The sequence below is a fragment of the Lytechinus pictus genome, chromosome 11 (assembly GCF_037042905.1).
Source record: "Lytechinus pictus isolate F3 Inbred chromosome 11, Lp3.0, whole genome shotgun sequence".
Taxonomy (NCBI): Eukaryota; Metazoa; Echinodermata; class Echinoidea; order Temnopleuroida; family Toxopneustidae; genus Lytechinus; species Lytechinus pictus.
Window position 1 is genome coordinate 9,533,542 of NC_087255.1, and position 21,924 is coordinate 9,555,465.

General features: G+C 36.3%; 1 protein-coding gene across 1 annotated transcript; it reads left to right on the plus strand.

The window, feature by feature from the left end:
• Positions 1-3,585: 3,585 nt before the first annotated feature.
• On the plus strand, positions 3,586-20,793 carry LOC129271734 (angiopoietin-1 receptor-like). The gene is made up of 14 exons (XM_064106446.1): positions 3,586-3,893; positions 4,615-4,890; positions 5,069-5,203; positions 5,606-5,764; positions 7,877-8,011; positions 8,438-8,590; positions 9,621-9,749; positions 16,139-16,441; positions 17,135-17,440; positions 17,621-17,691; positions 17,829-18,060; positions 18,992-19,230; positions 19,553-19,731; positions 19,894-20,793. Exons 2-14 carry the CDS (start codon positions 4,686-4,688, stop codon positions 20,159-20,161), a joined length of 2,514 nt encoding a protein of 837 aa, XP_063962516.1. The 5' UTR covers positions 3,586-3,893; positions 4,615-4,685; the 3' UTR covers positions 20,162-20,793.
• The last annotated feature ends 1,131 nt before the right edge of the window (positions 20,794-21,924 follow it).

Below are 21,924 nucleotides of genomic sequence, written 5' to 3' on the forward strand. Positions count from 1 at the left end.
AGTACCAGTCACAATTCTTTGACCACCCGCTCACCTCTCTCACCAGAGAACAATAGATTCAGTGGACCGAATATATTGCTCTTCGGCGAATCAGGCAAACAGGTAGTCAAAAAACGGTGACTGGTAGGCCTACTGTAGCTAAACATTTACAACTGAGCATTGACCAGTTTGACAAGTGAGGGTACACTTGATTTCCTATATCGTTCAGTTCTAGTATAAGGAAGGTCCAAGTGATGAGAATTCCTCAGTATACCTCGCGAGACATGCTGCCGTTCGGCAGGTAGCAAATGACGATGTCGCGACGAGAGAAGGATTGACTTGGCAAAGTTGGTCAGCAGGTCTTTTCTTCTCTCGGCAAGGGAAGGAATGTTAAATCTGCTCAGGAGTTCCTCATAGTGATGTTGGTCAGGGTACGATATCATACTGAGAGCCCTACGTTGTACCCGCTCTATGCTGTCTGATTGCTGAGTTGTCAAACTACTGCTCCAAACTGGTGCACAAAATTTCATCAATGGCCTGATATACATTGTGTATATGAACACGAGATCAATTGCTGGAACTCCATTCCTTTTCAGCTTGTACAAGATATACAGACGTTTCGAAGCACGTTTGATGAGCTGTTCCACTTGCTGATCCCACTTCAGGTTTGATTGTATAACAACACCAAGTAGGCGGAGAGACGTAACAGCCTCCAAAACTTGATTTCCGATAGTGATCACTGGTGGAGGTGAAACATTACGCTGGAAACTTACATGCATCACCTTGCATTTTTCAGCTTTCGGTTTCATCGAATTCAGCTCACTCCAGGCAGATAGAGCATCCACATGAGATTGCAGATGACTTGACTCGGATTTATGGATAACCTCAGCAATCGTTAGGTCATCAACATATTTCCATCTCTTTGTGGTTGTCTCCGCGGCATCATTGATCATTATGAGGAACATCACCGGGCCGAGTTTGGTTCCTAGTCATGTGACCTGAAACTATAGCAAATTGTAGTACTTGATTATCTTATACCTGATACCTTATGTCTAAGTTTTATGAAGTAGGTTTAAATACTTTTTAAGTTATGCTGTCATTTCAAAAACTTAACCTTCGGTTAATATTCAATGTTGACGTCGCCGCCACCGTTAGAAAAGCGGCGCCTATCGTCTCGCTTTGCTATGCAGGCAAGACAGAAGTCACCTTCTGTTACTCAAAATATATGGAAATAATAACAATTATGTGTGAATTGTGATGTATTACTTTATTTATATTAAGGTATATAGTGAAAATTCTGTTTTAGACAAAAAAGGGTTGATCATATGAAATAAGGTGAGGGAAGACCTGGACAAGAAAAAAAAATCTTTTATGACACTACAAAATTTTCGCTCGCGCTTCGCGATTGCATTACCTGTTCGATTAGACAAAAACTTGCTCAATAGGCTGATATGGGACTCTATATATCAGTTATTGAAGTCAGTATGAATACACTTATTTCAGCTCGGACATGGAACTTTCATTATTTTGTTTGATTTTGATTGATTTTATCAAAAAGTGTTATGTAAAATTTTCCTTTTTTATCATCTAAATCAAAATTTTAGCTCGCGCTACGCAGTCCCGAATTTTTTCACTGTACAACACGGATTTTGGAAGAGACTTTTGGGCCCGTCGTAAAACACTGTCCTTCAATCCAAGTTGTGTGACGTGAGATTTTTTTTTACGTTTAGCATCCGCAACGTAATCATTCAATCTGCATCTGCGTTTCGTGTGCAAAAGTCTGGTTGCTACTACGGTAACAGCGATGTATCCGATTTAGGATGAGTTTCCAGAGTCATATTTGGTTCCTCCCAGAGCTCGAGGGGTCGCCCGAAGGGGAGGGGGGGGGGGTACTTCCATTGACGAGTGCATACCAGGCGCGACCACACGTAAAAAGGGATTTCCTTTTCAAGAGGTTGCACGTTACGTATATGTAACGTTATAAGGGTGTCAAAAACGATATTTAAAATACCGAAAAAGGGATATATTTCGGTAGGAAAGCTTCATGTCTTCGGTCAAATTTCCAATACTGGTTAAGGGTAGGGTTTCACACGCCAAATAATTGTTAAGGGATGCATTTTCATAATCTGGAAAATACTTTCTTCCCTTGTTTAGGGTGCTTTTCGAAACCCCATGGTCGCGTCTGTTATCCACTCGTCAGTCCAAGTGGGCACCCCCCCCCCCCGGGAATTTGTTATCGAATCGCTCATTTTCGGAGAAAGTAAACAATAATACCCATCACATTGTGTGCTAGATGGCTTACTGTTTGTGTAGGAGGAGCGAGCAAAAGAAAACAAAATGCAAAGTCGGGTGGTTTTCAGACGGATAGGTCTATTGCATGCTGTGTTCATATCAGCGCATGCGAATTAATTTCGCTGGAGAGGTGACCTGACCCATGGAATCAATTGCTTGTTATCCACCAATAATCCATATTAGATGCAATATCGATACGATGGACTAATTATTTATATATCATCCTTAATGTAGTAAAAAAAATTTCCATTCTCAATATGTACTCGTTTTTTTTTTTTTAACTCTTTTTCTTATCCATGTCATAATCCACCATTTACGCCTAGCGTTTCTCATATCTCCAGCCTGCTGCCAGAGTACAACCCCGCGGGCTCAGGCGGGCATAGGCTATGATGACCAGTCGTACATGAATGAAAGCGGGATTTAATCTCACAACTTGGAGTGGCATTTATGGTGTCGCATAAAAGAGTTTTGCACACGAAAAGCAGATGTATAGGGCCTGTAACACAAAGCTTAGCAATGATTGTAGAACAGTTTCTTTACGTTTGATTCTGAACAGTTTCTTTACGTTTGATTCTATTGACTATAATATACAATCAATTTTAAAAATCGATTGTATGATTAATCGTTAAAACATTGTGTTAGGGGACCCTAATATCTGCGTCCTGGAGATTGCGAGAGTTCGTTATTATTTGGTTTGTCAAGTATTATCTTTGTGTGTACCATAAGGTTATCAAAAAATGACTTTTCAACTCTCATTGTCAAAAGATGTCATCAAGTGCTGCGCGCTCACATTTTGATTGGTGAGTTATGTATACCTCTATAACATCCCTTTTGCGTGACGGTTTATCACAAATTTAAGCTCGCGCTCTGCGCTCGCATTAATTGTTAAAAATATACTTACCTATGCATCCTGTTCGTAATTACAAAAGTGTTTGAAATGTCCAATTTTCTGGCCTTAATATCATCCGATCTTCATGAAATGTTAAGTGTCGTGCTTGCTAGATCTGTCCTTTTTTTTAATTCAAATCAATTTTTTGTCGGGCTGGGCTTGTCCTTAAAGCTAGGGTTACACCAACACCGAATTCTCCCAAATAAATTCGGACAGATTCTGCCCGAATACGGCCTGATTCGGATGGTTTCTGTGGATTAGAATGTTCCCGAATCCCTCCCAAATTTTCTCGCGTTCGCGGAGGGAGAACACAATGCGCTCGAAACCACCTGAATACGTGTATTCGGATGAATTCGCAGCTGATTCGGTTCCGGTGGTAACCTTAGCTGAAAGCAACATTATTGTTGTTGGTCATGTGCAGGTGAAGTGGCCCATATCACAGTGCTGACCGCAGGATATACCACGATAGAGACATCCTCTGTTGTACTGTACCAATGCTACCGGAGTGTACCGGATAGAGATGCCTCGTTGGCATTTGGACGATCTGCTCCTATAACAACAGACAAATCACCACCAAGTGATCAGCCACATCATACATATAGTCATATCAGAGTGGTCAACTTCCCTAACAGCAATAATTGGCCTTCAGATGGTTTTGGTCCCTTCTACTGTGAAGCTGTAAAAGATGGTCGAGAAATTACAAGGGTTACTACATTTTTCCAGAGAAGTGATGGTAACATTATACATTTTGTTTTCAGTTGAATTCTGCAAAAAAATGAATATTACTATATCTCAACTAGCATTCAGATTGATATCTCAAGAATTTCTCAACTCTTGGTTTATATAAAACAAGGACACTATGTAAAGGGCTCTCCGTAGATTTCTTAAGTGGATAATATGTAGTATTGGCAATCTCCTTGTTCACTATTATTGTTACTATTACTACTATTTCTACTACTGTTACTACTACTACTACTACTACTACTACTACTACTACTACTATTACTACTACTACTACTAATAATAATAATATTATTAATAGTATTATTTGTCATATTCTCTAACATTCATGATTTGTTGGTGAAACAATAACTCGATGAATTTTCTTGATTTATAACAACAAGTAACTTGTTATTTTATTTAAGATTTTCGGTTCTAATTGTCTTCCTTTTTTTACATCTGTCTCTCTCTCTCCGTAATTCTTATATACAATATATTTATAGGGTTAAAAAAAATATATATTGTAAAGAAACTTTTAATACCCTCAGCCTCCCACAATTTTAGTAGAGAGTTAGTCCATGATCTACGTTAAACCACGGAACTAAATTCCGTGAATTAAACCAGACAAAAGAATACAGGCTAATAAATTTGTATCACAATTGCACTTATTATTTTTGGATCAGATATATCGCATTCAGATTTTTTTAATTTGGTCATCATATTCATGTTAACAGCTAAATTCATAGCAAGTGATGGAGTGTTTACGCAGACAGTCAATGTGAATGACACAGGTGTGGTGATCTCAATGACGAATCGATACCAACCTGATGCCAGTAGCAATGTGATTACATGGAGGAAAGATGGTGATGATGTTCTTATACAATTTGATGGACAGACCAGTATCAGCTTCCCAAACCCAATCGAGATATCAGACCAAGGGATATATGAGATATATTATGATAGCGAGAGAAGTCTGAACAGAGGAGGAATGTACAGAATCATTGTCAGGGGTAATCTTTGCTTTATTTCTAATCACTTTTAAATAGAATGATTTGAAATTACCTTAATAACCAAACATACTTTGACATACTTACTGGTATTCAACGAGGCAATGGAACTTTCCATGGTCTCAGCTAGTTCTCTGTTTATCTTGTTCTTTCTATTTGTCTCTTTTGTGTATGATATTAGAATGTCCTGCTGGTAAGTGGGGTCCACCTGAATGCTATGGTATATGTGATAACTGCTATAACGGTGGTGTCTGTGATGACAAGTCTGGTCTTTGTATCTGTCCTAACAACTTCATGGGAGAAAACTGTTTAGAAAGTGAGTATGGTCATTGATTTTTAGTTTAATACTTAGAGCATATATCATTTTATTATTACCATAATTATGTTTCATATTGCTATATCCATCATCATCATAAATCAATTTGCAATGTTAGTAAGTATATTAACAAAGCACATAAAATAACTTACATGTACATGTATTATAGTCGTTACACACTCATGGAATTGTCTTTGGAAAATAGGTGAGCAAATAATGCAGGGAATATGGTTGATTTGTTTGTAGTACATGTAAATGTGGTACTAGTTTATAGCATAAATAATTCGAGTAATGCTAAGGTTTGTTAAAATGTGTGACTCTGATATCTTTGATATAGGATTACAAACTATGGAATGCACCATGTAATGTATCTCTCTATTTCCAATTAAATTTTTTCTCCAGTTTGCAGGGAAAATGGAGGAAATAAGTTTGGATTAACGTGTGAATTTTTTTGCTCAAGTGGTAACTCGCCCACTAGCTGTCGTGGCCTTCTGTTTTGCCTACCTGACCCTTATGGATGTTCATGTGATGTTGGTTCCCAAGGTCTTGCATGTGATAGTGGTAAGCCTTGTGGTAAATGGTGTCTGTAAATCTTGTTCCAGTTATAGACTTGTAAATGTTACTTAGAAAATACATTAAAATTAAGAGCATTTAAATGAAATTCAATCAGTTAAGAGCTGCACTTTCAAATGCTTAACACTATCAAAATGAAAATAGCTTTTTCCAGTCTCCTATACACTCCTGTTCAAAATAAACTGTAACGTTAATGATCTCCTATCAATTGAAAAGGGGTTAATACAGAAAAACTGACTTAACCTTCCCAAACATCACTTGTTGTTGTTTGTTGGAAATTAATGGCGATCAGTCATATTTGACTATTACCGCCAACTCGTTAGGCCAACTATTATTTTCTTTCTTTTCTTCGACGTGTCCTTTAAAATCGTTCTCTCCTTTCTTTGTTTGTTTTTCTAATTATTGTACCAATACACTCACATTAAATCATTAATAATTTCAACCAATCAGATATAAGTAAAATGGTACAGTCCAAAAATGAACTAGCCCTAGAGATTCTTAAATAAAAACCAATTAAAGCATAGTAGGGTGATCATGAGGTTGAACTTAATATCAATGAGAATGAGGCCATGTGTGGTCTCTATGTCCAACCAGAGCGCAGTATCCTTGTTTTAAGCTGCTAAGTGTTCTTGGCTTATGAATTGCTAGCTGCTGACCCATCTAAAATATATCTTCTTAGAATGCCTATATCAATTATCATATTAAAGTTTAAATCTTCAGCCTAATCATAATTTATAAATCATTTGGGATCAAACAGAAATTAAGTATAAAACAACAACTTTTGTTGCATGAAAATAATTATTTTGCATTATCTTTTAGATCTTAAGTTTCTCTTATATTACAAAATCCTTTTAAAAATCCAAACACATGACCTGAAAGAATGTTTTATACGCCCGTCCCACAGGACGTATTATGGTATCATGCTCGGTGTCTGTCCGTCCGTTAACCTTTCATTGTAAACGCAATAAGTTCAGTTTAACTTAACCTAAGGTCATATAAGTTGGTGTGTGTGATACGAGCATGAATGCCAGGTAGTCTATTGGTTTGGGGGTCAAAAGGTCAAAGGTGAAGGTCACAGTGACATGTTTTCATCGTACCCGTCTGCAGTCCTTGTAAATTCGATAACTTCAGTTTGACCTAACTTATGCTCATATTGGTGTGTATGATACTCGCATTGATCCCAGGAAGCCTAAGGATGTTGAGGTCAAAAGGTCAAAGGTCAAGGTCACACTGACATGTTTTCATCTTACCCTTCTGCACTTCTTGTAAATGTGAAAATTTCAGTTTAACTTAACCTAGGCTCATATAATTTCATGCGTATGATACTAGCATAGATCCCAGGAATTCTTTTGATTTTGTGGTCAGAAGGTCAAAGGTGAAGTCGCTACCTTCCACTTTTCTTGCTTGACCAATAAATTCATTTTCCGCGTTACAGGCGGGCGTATTATGTGCTCGCCTTAGTGACACTCTTGTTCTTCTTTATAAAGATTTAAAAAAACATAAAATTTTGCCAATATTTAGAGCAGCAATGGCCGAACAAAAAGAGGCGTTTGCGTCCACACCAAGCTAATTTACAATGCAAAAACCCTCTAGTCATGAATATCACTTGGATAAATAAGCTACTTTTTTGATGACCTACCGACTGACTGCATCCTGACAAAGTTCTGGAATTTAATTGATGATTACGAACTACATGTATGAAAGTAAGATTAAGCTCTTGTTGTTTACATTAAACCATAATGCATTAGTATGCATGTACATGAATAATTAAGAATTTTATGTCTGAACCATGTATTCGCTTTCCACATACAATTACTTGAAAATGATAGTTTGGACTATGTTGTCTATTTGTATTTGAACGATGAACGGGTTATACATGTGCGGGCTGTCATGGGGGTAAAATAAAGTAAAGTAGGTTATGGCCAAGAGGAATTGCAAAAAAAGAATGGCGAATAAGAATGGTGAAGGAGATCGGCAAGGAAGAATGGCGAAAGAGGAGAAGAAGGAAGAGGAAGGGGGATGGAGCAGGAAAAATATATTCTTTTTGGAGTAGAAATGATAATTCATGTTTGAATGTGCCTTTTCTATCCTGTCTCTCAGCATGTGATGTTGGCACATATGGTCCAGGATGCTCAAAAACATGTAACTGTGCTGATGTATCATCATGTGACTCTTTTAGTGGAATATGTACTACAGGTGGATGTCAGTCTGGCTGGTCAGGGAACAATTGTCAAAGTAAGTCTATGTTTTAAGCCATTCTAATAGAATACTATTGTCATTGTGAAATAAACATCAGTGCACATACATGTACATGTATGTACATGTAAGGTACTGCACACTTTACTCTATCATAACACAAAAACGTTTGTCTTCACAACATGCAAAGTACCTGTGCAATCAAAATGTGACATTGTCTTATTCCATGGTGTGTACTTGCTGCTGAGCTAAACCCATAGAGAGAAAAAAATAAATGTAATAACATTCTCGGGAAACAGTTTGGAAATCCTTTGTTTGAATGAAACTGCTTGCTTGAAAGACAATGCTTGTATACATTCTTCTAGTATAAGAAAAGCAGGTTCAATATCCGTGGTGATAGATTATAATAGCTACATTTACCATGTCTTCATTATTTGTTCATTTTTCCCCCTTGTGATTTCTCAGTTCCTGATATATGTGAGGCTGGTTATTATGGATCTCAATGTACTGATAAATGTCATTGCATGGATGATGTATCATGTGATAAAACAACAGGAGCATGTCCTGAGAAGTGTGCCTTAGGATACAGCATACGCGACGGTCAGGAAAATTGTCAAGGTAAATGAATGCATTTGAGTGACTCCTATTTCATTTCCTAGAGACAATATACTTACAAATATTTCTCAGTTTTGTCTTTATGCCATAGGGATATATCAGTCAGATATTATTTTAATTTCTCCCGACCAACCCCACCCTTATCCCCGCATACACCGTCACTCTCACACTTATCCCAACATCTACTAGTTATGAAATAATCACTTAGAATGTGTCCCTTGATTAATTAATATGAAGCTATAAAAAGCTTTTCTGAAATTATACAGGCTAGTTGGTCTAGACAATTATTTCCTACATTGTTGCACATGTTGTAATGCTGAGATTGTTTGGTTTTTATTCCAGAGCTTTTTTTTCATACTAGACATGACCTATCACCATGGTGATTCATGTTTTACAAATAATTTTCTGAAACAAACAAAAAATGTAATTCCTTTTGTTGATGGTTTTTTGAATTTTGATTTTGGTCAAATTGACAATAAACTGCTTGGAATACAAACAATTCAGGAAGTGAGGACTTCCTTCCTTTTTCCCTTGAAACTTCATTTAATCTCTAAACTGTTTGTTGTAATAATGCCTTTGCATTGACTATTTCAAACTATTACCATGAGGAGGTATGGATGTAAATGGAATTGTATGCTGCTTGAAGATCTAGCAATACAAAATATCTGCCCCAAATTAGGAAGACATTCCAGCTCATAATATTACATTCATTGGGAATTGGCAGGTCTGGAGAAAATTATGTCTGCAAAATCAATTATACTGTGATTAGTTTTTGTTTACTCTTCCTTCAAGTAGACTGCAGGCTATCTAATGAAAATAGTAACATTTCCGTACGTTTATCAATTCGTATGATTATCACCTATACATTATTAATACAGATGTTAAAATTGTCATTAAATTCAATAATCGCAGTGGACCCGCCAATAGACCACTTCCTTTGTCTATTTCATAAAAATGTAATTTCATTCGACTTCACCCTTTCAAAAGTTGAACTTTTGTTTTAAATGTTGTTCATCTAATGCTCATCATGTAGAATGTGAAGGAGGAACCTTTGGTCTGGATTGTCTTCAGCAATGTCACTGTGCTCAAGAAGCCTGTGGGATACAGAGAGGACTGTGCGATGGACAGTGCCTTGATGGCTGGTTTGGACCCTACTGTCAAAGTAAATCTATCGATTAATTTGTGTTTTCTTTTAAGGTGAAGCTCTTTACATGATACATTCGTCAGTTTGACGGCAATATGTACTGATTGTTGTTTTCATTGAGAGCCAAAATTATAAAGATATCTATCAAATCTTTTATGAAATCTTAGCAGCTGCTGAATAAATATGAAATACAAAGTGTTGATTTCGTTTATAAATAGGGCTCATTAGGAATGAGAGTAAGTTGGACAATTTTCACAGTACATGTAATATTTAATTTTCATTCATGAATTGTTAGAGATGTAACCTTGATTTTGATTTGATTTCCGTTTTACAATAAGTACATAATAATCATGATAAACATAACATAACAAGGTCGAAAATACTACAAGAATAATATAATATATATATAACATAATCATAGACTTAAGGAACACAATTTTTTTTTTTTAATCTCAGATGACATTTGTATTTAAAAGTAAAACAGGGGGTTTTGCCGAAAAAATCAAAGCCTGTACAAGAGGTAAGCCCCTAACTTAGTTACACTACAAAATAACAACAAAGAAATATTGGGTCGTAATAGTATGAAGAAATTATGTTAAAATAAAATATGAAAAAATAAATACCAAAAAAAAACCTAACTGATGGATCGTGTGAGAAAAAATTGTGTTTTACAATATTAAAAGAGAGAGGGGTGAGGGGGAGAAGACAGGAGGGACAGACGAGTGCAGTGTACATTAAGTAGAAGGCGGGCATCAGGAGCAGGTACTTTGGCTAATTGCAATTTTGAGAAGAAAATAATAAAACAAATAATATACACGTCTATACGCATCATCACATATCACATATACGCAAAAGTCAAGTGTAATTAAAATAATTATTCAGCTTGACCTGTTTGCAACGAGTATTGCATAATTAACTTTTTTTCAGTTTGCGTTTAAAAATTGTTTACATTAGGGGATTCTTTGAAATCTTGAGGCAGAGAATTCCAGTAGGCAGGCCCGGAGAAGACAGATTAATTATTTGCAAATTTAGTTCTTGTTAAAGGAATAGGTGATAATATTGTCGTTGCCTTGTTGGGTAGCAGTGTACGGATGCATTTTTACGGAACATATAAGAGAAAATGGCGGGGAGATCGTCTTTGCTTAATTTGAACATAAATTGACTAAGTTCAAAAAGATACATGTCACTTACTTAAAGAATGTTAATTTCAAAAAATAAGATATCAGTATGTGATCTAAAGTGTGTTTGAAAATCCCCAGGCAAGTATTCCATAATTAATATATGGTAGAATAAGGGTGTAATATAATGTTAACAAAGTGCGGGAAGGAAGAAAATGTTTGAGTTTATTAATAATTCAAATGTTTCTAGAAATTCTTTTACATATACTATCGATATGAGGCTTCCATGATAATTTGTTGTCAATAAGGACACCCAAGAATCTGGTAGTGGAAACATTATTAAGAACGAAATTATCAAAGAAAATACTGTCAGGTAGAGTATTGATTTTATTACTGAAAAGCATGTAGTTTGTCTTCTGATGATTAAGCGAAAGTTTGTTAGCCTTGATCCAATCTGTAACATTCGTTACTTCAAAATTTACGATTGTAACGAGTTGGTTGATATCATCATGGGAAAAGAAAATATTGGAGTCGTCAGCAAAAAGTATAAATGAAAGTAAATTTGATGTATTTTTAATATCATTGATATAAGTAATAAAAAGAAGTGGGCCTAGTAGGCTACCCTGGGGGACACCGCAAGTAATTGGAAGAGTAGTCGAATTGCTATTATTTACTGATACAAATTGAGTCCTATCAGTGAGGTAGCTCCTGAACCACTCCAAGGCCTTCCCTCTAACTCCGCAATGACACAGTTTATGTAGGAGAATTTCATGGTAGTGTCGAAGGCCTTGGAGAAGTCCAGGAAAATACCGACAGTATAACAACCATTATCGATGGAAGTGGTGACTTTATTAATATATGACAATATTGCATGGAAAGTGCTATGATTTTCACGGAATCCAAATTGGAAGTTTGAAAAAATGTTGTGTAATTTGAAAAAAGCACTTGTTCTGGTATGGACAAGTTTTTCTAGAATTTTAGATAGTGAAGTTAGTAAGGATATTGGACGATAATTGGAAACGAGTTGGCTATCACCTTTTTTGAACAGTGGGATGACTTTGGAGATTTTCATTTTATTGGAAACCCGTCCAGTGCTAAGAGAGATATTAAAGATATGTACCAATGGATCAACGATGGCTGTAATGATTTTTTTTTGAAGAAAGTTAGGTATACCGTCATACCCCGGGATTTTCTTATTCTGTAGATTGTTAACAATATTTATGATTTCCATCGAATTAGTAGGATTAAAAAACATGGAATTTGGGTTACGGTCATCAAGGTAATCGGAAATGGATTTGTTAGATCGAGGTATATTTTTAGCCAAGTTGTTGCCAACATTTGAAAAATATGAATTGAACTCTCCTGTGATTATATTAGTGTCGTCTGTGATAGTATCGTTTGATTTTATTTTTGTGATTGTAGAGCTTTTTTTCTTTTTGTTCAGTACATTATTAATAATCTTCCAAGTGTTTTTCATATCATTTTTGTAGATGTTTAATTGGGAAGTGTAGTATTCTCTTTTGGCAATACGTAATAATGTGGTAAGGGTGTTTTTATAACAAGCTTACTTAGAACGAGAGTTTTCGCTTGGTTTAGAGATATATTTATAATAAAGATTATTTTTACGATTAATAGATCGTAAGAGAGATTTAGTAATCCACGGATGTATTGGGATTTTTTTTATAATTTGACTTTCGGTTGGAGATAAGAGGGACATGGGCAGTTGGACATGGGTGTCTAGATAAGATGTTAATTTGGTAATAAAAGAGTCGTAAGCTACATCAACCTCTGTGGAGTCAAAAATGGTCGACCAGTCTGTATTGTCTAAATTGATTAAATGGGAAATGTTATCATCGGTTATTTTACGATAGGAAGTATTATATGATTCATTCTTAAAAAGCTTATTTTCAGACAACTTCGCAAAAATTGAAAAGTGATCAGAAATATCACTAAGGACTATACCAGCTTGGGGGGTAGGGTAAGTTACATTACTAAAAATATTATCTGTGATAGTTGCAGAAGTATTACTTACTCTCGTTGGTTTAGTAATTAGTGGTAAGAAAGAATTAGTCAAAAACGTTTCGAGAAACTCTTGCGAGATATTGTTAGGGTTGCAATTCATTAAATTGATGTTGAAATCCCCCATAAAAACAATCTTTGTTTTTCAGAAAAGGGTTGAGTAAAAAGTCATTGAGGGTTTCCAGAAAATGTTGAGTATTTAATTTGGACTCGGCGAGGTCGGTATAAAACTCCCAGTAACAGATTTTTTTCCTTTTGGGTTGATGATTTCAACAAAGAGTGATTCTAAAGCGTCACTGGATAAAGTCATATCATTTATAAGATTATATTCGTATTGCTGGGGTATGTAAAGTGCAACAGCGCCACCGGGTCTAATAGTTATGTTATTAACAACTAGATTAAAATCAGAGAGCGCAAAAAGAGAACAGGGATTTTCCGAGAACCGCGTTTCAGTTAATCCAATGATTGAATGTATCGGAAACTGATTATTATCAAGAAATAATTTTAACTTAATCGAAATTTTTCTTGGCACTACGAATATTTAAATGCAGAAGAAAAATATCTTCTTCAAGACTGCTAGAATCAATTAAAGATTTAAAATGTTGTTCTGTAAAATACTGTGAAGTATTAAGCTGCCCACATGGGTTATTGGGTGAAAGTTTGAGTTAAGATCAGCAGTATTATCATTCAGGTATTTATATATATATATATATATATATCAAAGTATCAAAATAGTGGTTTTCGAACGAAGCGCCGTGTTGTGATGGAAGGGACACAGGTCATTGTTGCATAACGAGCTGAATGGAAAGTCAGACAAATCAGCCGTCGGAGCTGGAAAGAATTACACTAGATACGCTAAAAAGAGTAGACACGCCGCCATGCTCCTGCTCCTTTTGCTGTGCGAAAAGAGGGAAACGGACGAAATAGAAATATGATGTGCAAGAGAAAAAGACAATACAAGTTTAAAGGAAGTAAAATGGGAAGAGAAAAGATAAGAAACCCGAACCAGACCAGATACGAAAACGATCATTACTACTATGGGGATGTTGTAGGATAGATTATAGGGGGAAACAAAAGAAATCTAAAAGAAAACAAAAAAATAGAAAAAGAAAAACGGATGTAATTGAGAATGCTACAGACCAACTCACGTGATAAGGGAGAAATAAGAATACTTTGCATGTCTCCCTTTAGGAAATATAAAATCGTTGATTATACCTTATGAAAACGATAACAATTCAGCAGATGTTCGATGAACAGATTAAAAACCAGTTGCTTATACAGTGGAAACGCTCTCCATTATTTTTGCATAATGCTGTCCACCACAAGAGCCCCACAGTGTTAACTTTTTAAGTAAATGAAGACTTGAAGAACAAAGTTTACTTTTTAATATTCATCAACAGTAAACAACCAATGAAAAGATCATATAGCAAATATGTAGTGTTAAGCATCAATCAAAACAGCGCTTTCACTGAGTAGTCATGATTTTGAAAAAAAAAAATCCTCTATCAACAATCAGTGGCTTATTATGTTAACTGTGTAATAACTTGAAGTTAAGAACTCCAGTTATTGCAATTTTTTGTCTGTATACAAATATCATTAGAGCACGACCAAAATAAGTTTTTTGTGGGTAACGTTGCAATCAGTAGCAAAGGTTAAGTCTGATATATGCCTCCGGACCCACAAAAACGTACTTTCACACGGTTTGAATAGCGTGTGAATTGACAAGAAACTTAGTAGTATGTAATAATATATATTGATAAATAATTTTGGATACAATGTCACCAAAGCGATGATAACTCAAAACCAGACTCGTTTTCGGGGGGGGGGGGGTGGGGGTCTCATCCAGCTATCGTGTTATGCGGGTTCGAATTCAACCTTTCCGTCGTTATGCAATTGCAACTAGCCACCTTTCGCAATCCTCATGGACGCTAATATTAGGGTCCCCTAACACAAAAGTTAACGCTTAATCATACACTTGATTTTTAAGATTGATTGTACATTATAGTCAATAGAATCAAACGCAGACAACTGCTCTACAATCAACGCTAAGTTTTGTGTTACAGGGGGGTTACAGGCCCTACAGATCTGCTTTTCGTGTGCAAAATTCTTTCCCGCGACACCCGCACCATTTGCATGTACATTACGACTGATGGCTGGAGATATTCGAAATGCAGGACCTACAATAGATTATGACATGGATAAGAAAGGTGTTTTTCAAACAAATCGAGTACATATTGAGTGAGGAAAAAGTAACTGAATTGAGGCTTAGATATAGATCATTACAGTCCATCGAATCGATATTGCATTAATGTGGATTATTGGTGGATCTCTGGCAATTAATTCCATGGGTCAAATCACCTCTCCAGCCGAAACCATTTCGCATGCGTTGATTATGTACACAGCATGTGTATGTCTGAACACGTACCAGCCTTTTGTTTACTCCTACACAAAGTAAAACATAATGCCCATTACATTGTGTGCTAAAGGCATACCTCTAGCAGAGAATGTAATGTTTTACTTTCCCCAGAAATGGGGGATTAAATTCGAATTCGCGGGGGACCACTTCCATTGATGAGTGGATACCAGGCACGACCATGTGGTTTCGAAAAGCACCCTAAACAAGGGAAGCAAGGCTTTTCCAGATTATGAAAATGCATCTCTTAACAAGTATTTAGCTTGTGAAACCCTACAAGTATTGAAAACATATCCTCCTTGTAAGTATTTTAAACATCGTTTTTGACACCCTTATAACGTTACATAGGCCTATACGTAACGTACTTGCCCACTCTTTCCCTTTTTACGCGTGGTCGCGCCTGGTATCCACTCTTCAATGGAAGTGGGCTCCCCGGGCGGCCTCTCGAGCTCTGGGAGGAACCAAATGTGGCTTTGGAAAGCCGTCCTAAATCGGATGTATCGCTGTTACCATAGTAGCAACCAGAATTCTGCCCACGAAACGCAGATTGAATGTTTTCGTTCCAGATGCGAAACGAAAAAAATCATTTCACACAATTTGCATTGCAGGACAGAGTTTTACGACCATGACGACGGGCCCAAAAGTCTCTTCCAAAATCAACTACCGTCGCAAATAAGCGTTCGCGTTCTCCAACGAAAGGTCGGGACCATGCAGAATAGAGGCCGTTAAATCCAAACTATACAGTGTATAAATTGGAGGTTAAACAAGTATATCATGTATATGGGCTATCACTGTCATGAACCTTGACTACTTGAATTCTAACTTCACTCCCTTATATCTACTTTGGTCATGTTCAGGAATATCACGCTATGAAGTAGTAAGAGTGAACCCATACCAACCATCAATCATCACATGTTATGTTGAGGGGATCCCACTTCCTGATGCCTCATCAGTTGATCTTCGTCGACGTATTGACACTGACACTTATAACATCACAGGAATCACCAAGCGATCAAGCTCTGTATCAGGGTCAGAACGGGCTGTTCCATTTGATATTGAAAGAGTTTATCCACCAGAAGATGGGGACTATGTTTGTGGTCTCATTATAGAAAACCAGTTCTACTCAACAAGCATTATCAACATTATTAATGCAACTTATGGTGAGCAATAGCATAACATCACTCTATAAAATGATAACTTAATTTTTTTATAGATATCAATGTAGGTAGCAAAAGTTTATTTTCCATAGTGCAGAATCATTACTATAATTGTCAGTAATCATATTTTCAAACTTATTTTTAAACAGTTTTATAAGTCTTGTAATGTCTTTTTCTAATTTCCTGTGATATACATGTACATATATGAATAAACTGAGCTTTAAACTCCCTCATTGAAGATAAATCAGTGTCAGATAATAAATTGTAAACTAACACAATGACCAGCAGTGGCCATTCTAATCTTTAAGAAAAAAAGAATAGCAGCTATGAAAATGACTCTATTTTAGTGGTAACGAAATAGTACAGATGATAATGTCAGTGAAAATGAGAATATCAGAAGCTTCTTATTTGTGAACCAAAAAAAGGAGGATATATCTGGTAAGTAATGGCCGGAGGTGATGCCAGAGATAACAAGTCAGATATCAACAAGAGACCAGAATACTATCAGAAGTAATAATACTAGTTGTACTAAAGCTGTACTCGTTCATGATAATTATAATTACATATTCTCAAGATTAACATCAACGGAAATGCTGAGATGCTTCAGTCATTGATAATGAAAAAATATAGGCGTATAATCTGATGAATGATCTGATGAATAAGCTCATGCTCTGCCTCTTTCTCTATTGCTTTCAGTTCTTCCTGTCATAAGTACGGCACCATCTATTGTCAGCACCACTTCAACTACAGTATCTATACAATGGAAGACCTGGTCTGCAGGAGAAGACATAGGTGATCCTCCCCTTGTAGGATATGATATATTCGTAAGAAAAGGTGGTGACTGGGAACTGGATCAGAGAGTAGCTGACTCTAGCACTTCAGCTACTGTTAGTAACTTGACTCCTGACACAGAATACAGGTTTCATGTTGCAGCCGTGAGGGAAGGAGAGGGTGGAACAGGTCCATGGTCTCCAAGGATTGATGCAATCACTCTTTGTACATGTAAGTTAATCATATTTCGTATTCGGTCGTATTTGAATATTTTGTGGTATGCCATTTCAAACCATATAATGTATAGAATTGTTTGAGCAGTTTGAGATTTTCAGCATGAGCAGAATATTTTTTATGATTCATAATTTGTATGTGCATTTACATTTTTTTTCATTTGAATCAATTTTTCAGCACCAAGATCTCCCCCAGCTGGAATACAGGTGACAGCTAACAATCCTAAAGAACTAGAAGTTACATGGGAGGTAATTAAAGTGATGAAACTGCTATTTTTACTCAAATAGTACTGTACTACTACTATTAGTACTACTACTACTACTACTACTACTACTACTACTACTACTCCTGATGATGTTTATTACTTTCAACCCTTGTCTTGCAGTTCCTCTCATTGGAATCAGCAAATTGCAGGAGTGGTGTGACCCATTATATGGTCTACTATGCTCTCTCTGGTTCATCGTCCACAAACTCTAGCATAGTTTCCAATGATACAAGATCCTATACGATAACAGGGTTAGGTACCTATCTGGACTATATCATTCAAATAAGTGCTTCAAATAAAGATGAGGAAGGTGACAAGAGCAGTGAGATAATCGGCAGAACACTTGAAGAAGGTTTGGTCGATTTTTAAGTGATTTGTTTTGTGATGGTTGGCATAAGCTTTGCTATTCAAGACGTGGGGATTGTTTAAAGAAAGGACTTGTCAAACTTTTCCTACAAGTATTTATTAATCCGACAGTTTTCATAGTAACAGTGCCTCTCAGATAATCATAATCAAGGAACTTTGTCATACTCATACCTGACAACTTGTCGGACGAAAATGTTGATGAGACGCTCCCTAGGGATATGAACACCACCCCCCCCCTAATTCTGAATTTCGTGACGATGTGGATACAAATGTAAAATAAAATATTGCTAGACTTCAATATTCAATAACGCCATTATAGGCACGGATTTTGATGCAAATTTCATTGTGCTCAGTGAATTTTATTCTTTTATTTTTAGTAGTACATTCTTTGACAACTTTAAATGCATTCCAAGTAGAAATGCAAAAATTATCTTCATAGATTGTTCATTGTTGTACTACTATAGTGACATTTTCTAAGCAATTTCTGCATCCTGCCATGTAAGACATGCTCGCATAATATTTTGCTTTAAAATTTGCCTATTATAATGCAATAAATGGAAGGTCATTTGACAAAACTTTCCCTGGCTCTACTAGCTACGAACTGGTCTATCATTTCCTGTATGAGGTGATACATAATACAAAGCAGAAAAAAACCCTTTCTGTTTTGAAATAAGATATTTCCGCACACCGGTGCCTTTGTTATCCTCTATTCAGCATCCTTTTTCTCTTAGTATGCATCGTATTGTTCACATGAAAGAAATTGGGAGGATCTAATTTCACAAATACGTCTCATCGATCAATAGTTATTGATTCTCGATTAGTTTGATTGTTTTTCGTTTGTTATTCTCCTGGGACGCATTCTAGATCTACCCCTACCTTATTGATAAATATCCTTTCGTCCAATTTCCCTATATCAGTTGCGCCCGCTCCTATCTACGTGGCCATACCAAGAAGTACCGAAAGTTCTTTCACCGTGTCGTGGTCAACTCCTCTTCCATCGAATGTAAATGGTCGTATTCAGATGTACATCGTTCGCTTCAAGCCAAGCGATCAAGGAGATGATGGCGATTATAGGATGGAAAATGTGTTGACAGGTGCATTTGAAGGAGAACATACTGTGGCGAATCTTCTGTATGGTGTTAACTATACTGTTCAGGTAATACAACGATTCCCAGTCTTATTTCGCTTTGCTTCGTTTCATTGATTTGATAGACAAAACGGTGGTTATACATTCAAAAGATAATCATGACAAATCAATTTCATATTATTGTGTGAATAATAATGTTCCAGCAAATCAATATATTATTCAAAAAGATACCTAATTTTGCAAATAATTGTTTCATTCATATATAACGTAATAACGTAATAACGAAAAATCGATCTTTGTTAAGAATTTGCTTTCCTTGATACTTCTGACTCGGATATGATTCACTGCTCATCATATTATGTAAGACTTTTTTTTCTCACCATTTCCCAAGGTCCAAACTGTCAATGGAGCTGGTTCCAGTAGCTGGTCGTGCCCAGTCCGAGCTAAGACCATCCGTACTGGACATAACTTTAACATGACCAAAGTAGGCGCTATAATCGCAGGTGTTGCAGTACCTCTCATCATCATCATCATCGTCCTCATAATTTTAAATGTCGTCACCTGTAGGAGGTAAGCTTATTACAATTGCATTACATTGATAAATGTTTTTTTTATTTAGATATGTTCGCATGAAGATGTTGGTACCCCATCTAAGACACTAAAGACAGCCTTTATCGATATGTTTCGTTTAAAAATATGAAATGAAAAAAAATATTGTTTATCTATTTTCAGGGTCAAACTTAGACATCCAGTCACCGCATCGCCAAGAAACACTGCACATGAGGCCTCCCCAAAGTGTGAGAACCCTGTATTTGATGCGTCCATGTGCACCTGCAGAAACGTGAATAAGGACACCTACCAAGATCTCGATATCGACACCAGGGACTACCAGAACCTTAGTGACCCACATACTTATCAAGGGCTTAAGAAAGCCAACATCAATACCTCGCATCAAAGTGTCAGCCAACCAGAGCCGGAAACCACTTATGAATACATTTAGAATCGACTCCAATTACAGTTCCACTACCGAATTACAGAATGAAGCAAGTGCCAGAAGTGATGTGCGTGTATATCTGTGTGTGTTGGTGGGAGGATGCGTCTGTGTGTGAGGGTGTGTGTGTAAGAAAGTAATAACAGAATATCAGTGTCAATAATTAATAAATGGGTGAGTAGGAGTATGAAGAATGAGGGTGTGTGTGAGTATGGAATGAAAAAAAGGAATATAAGGGTGTGAGTGTGGTGTACAGAACTAATATGAGGGTGTGGGTGAGCATGGGTGTGAAGAATGAATATGAGGGTGTGTGTATATGAGTATGACAGTGAGGAATAAATATGAGGGTAAGCAGAATGAATATGGGGGTGTGGGTGAGCATGGATGTGTATAATAAATATATCAGATTGTGGGTGAGAATGGTGAACAGAACTAATATGAGGGTGTGGGTAGGGAAGGTGAGAAGAATAAATATGTGAGGTGCTGTGGCCGAGTGGTCTAAGGCGCCTGGCTATACATGGAAAGTCCGGGGTTTGATCCCCGGCCGCGGCACATATGCCCGTGAGCAAAGCATTTAATCTACAATGCTCTTTTATCTTGCTTTCAAATAAATGGAAATGCTATATGCATTATTGCTAACTAGGTGTGCACTTGTTAAAAAATATATGTATATAAGGGTGGGGGTGAGTATGGTGTGAAGAAAGAGGGTGAGTGAATATAGTATGAAGAATCATTATGAGGGTGTAAATGATTGTGTGGGTGAGTGACTAATGAATATAAGGATGTGGGTGGGTATCGGTGGGAAGTATAATATGGGGGAGTGGGTGTGTATAGGTATGAAGAATGAATACTGTGTGAGAATAAATTTGAGGGTGTGGTCGACAATGATGGTGTGAAAAAAATATCACTGTGTAGATATGATAGAGTGTGTGAGATTGTGCGAAGCATAAATACGAAAGTGTGTGTGACAATAGAGAGACATCAAGCAAGCATAATGCTGAAAATTTCATCCAAATCGGATGTAAAATAAGAAAGTTATAGCGTTTTAAAGTTTCGGTTATTTTTATGCAAATGAGGGAATCGATGGTGTCCCAATGTTTCAATTTTTGACAGATTTGACAATAAGGACCAACTTGAGTGAACCATGAAATGTTAAACATTAGTAATTCCACATGTTCAGGGAGAAATAAAACTTCGTTTCACAGGACAATGGGAACAAAATTAGAATATTTTATATAATAACATACAAAATAAATAGTGAGTGATGTCATCAGTTCCCTCATTTGCATACCGACCGGTATGTGCATATAACTTTTTTGTGAAATTAAGCGAAACGTTAAAATGTCATAACTTTCTTATTTTACATCCGATTTTTATGAAATTTTTAATGTTATGCTTGTTGGATTTTTCTTTTCTTATTCAAATAGACTTTTTGTTCGAGTAGACTTGTTTTTTAATGTATCTCTTTAATGAAATGGGGAAAAGAACATTTCGTGATTCGTGATTGCTGTATTTACAGCGTGAGGTAATTGTTATTAAGTTTGTAATATTTATTTAACTGTTCTAAGAATGTGTATGGAATAATCCATGCGTAATTTGCATTTATGTATCCAATTATTATGTAATAATACTCATGTTTGAAGGAAAAATACATAATATTCAAAACCAAAATGTAGCAGTATAAGACCTATAAGGGATTAGAGGAAGGCAATTTGTCGCCTATTCAGGAATATTTGTTGAAAGTGAATATTGGAAAAAATATGTGACCCATC

What these genes read in the sequence shown, in the direction of transcription:
- LOC129271734 (XM_064106446.1), top strand. Translation starts at nt 4,686, where the DNA reads ATGACGAATCGATACCAACCTGATGCCAGTAGCAATGTGATTACATGG. An exon ending in AGGTCTTGCATGTGATAGTG is followed by an intron (nt 5,765 to 7,876) that starts GTAAGCCTTGTG and finishes CCTGTCTCTCAG; the next exon opens with CATGTGATGTTGGCACATAT. An exon ending in CATTATTAATGCAACTTATG is followed by an intron (nt 16,442 to 17,134) that starts GTGAGCAATAGC and finishes TATTGCTTTCAG; the next exon opens with TTCTTCCTGTCATAAGTACG.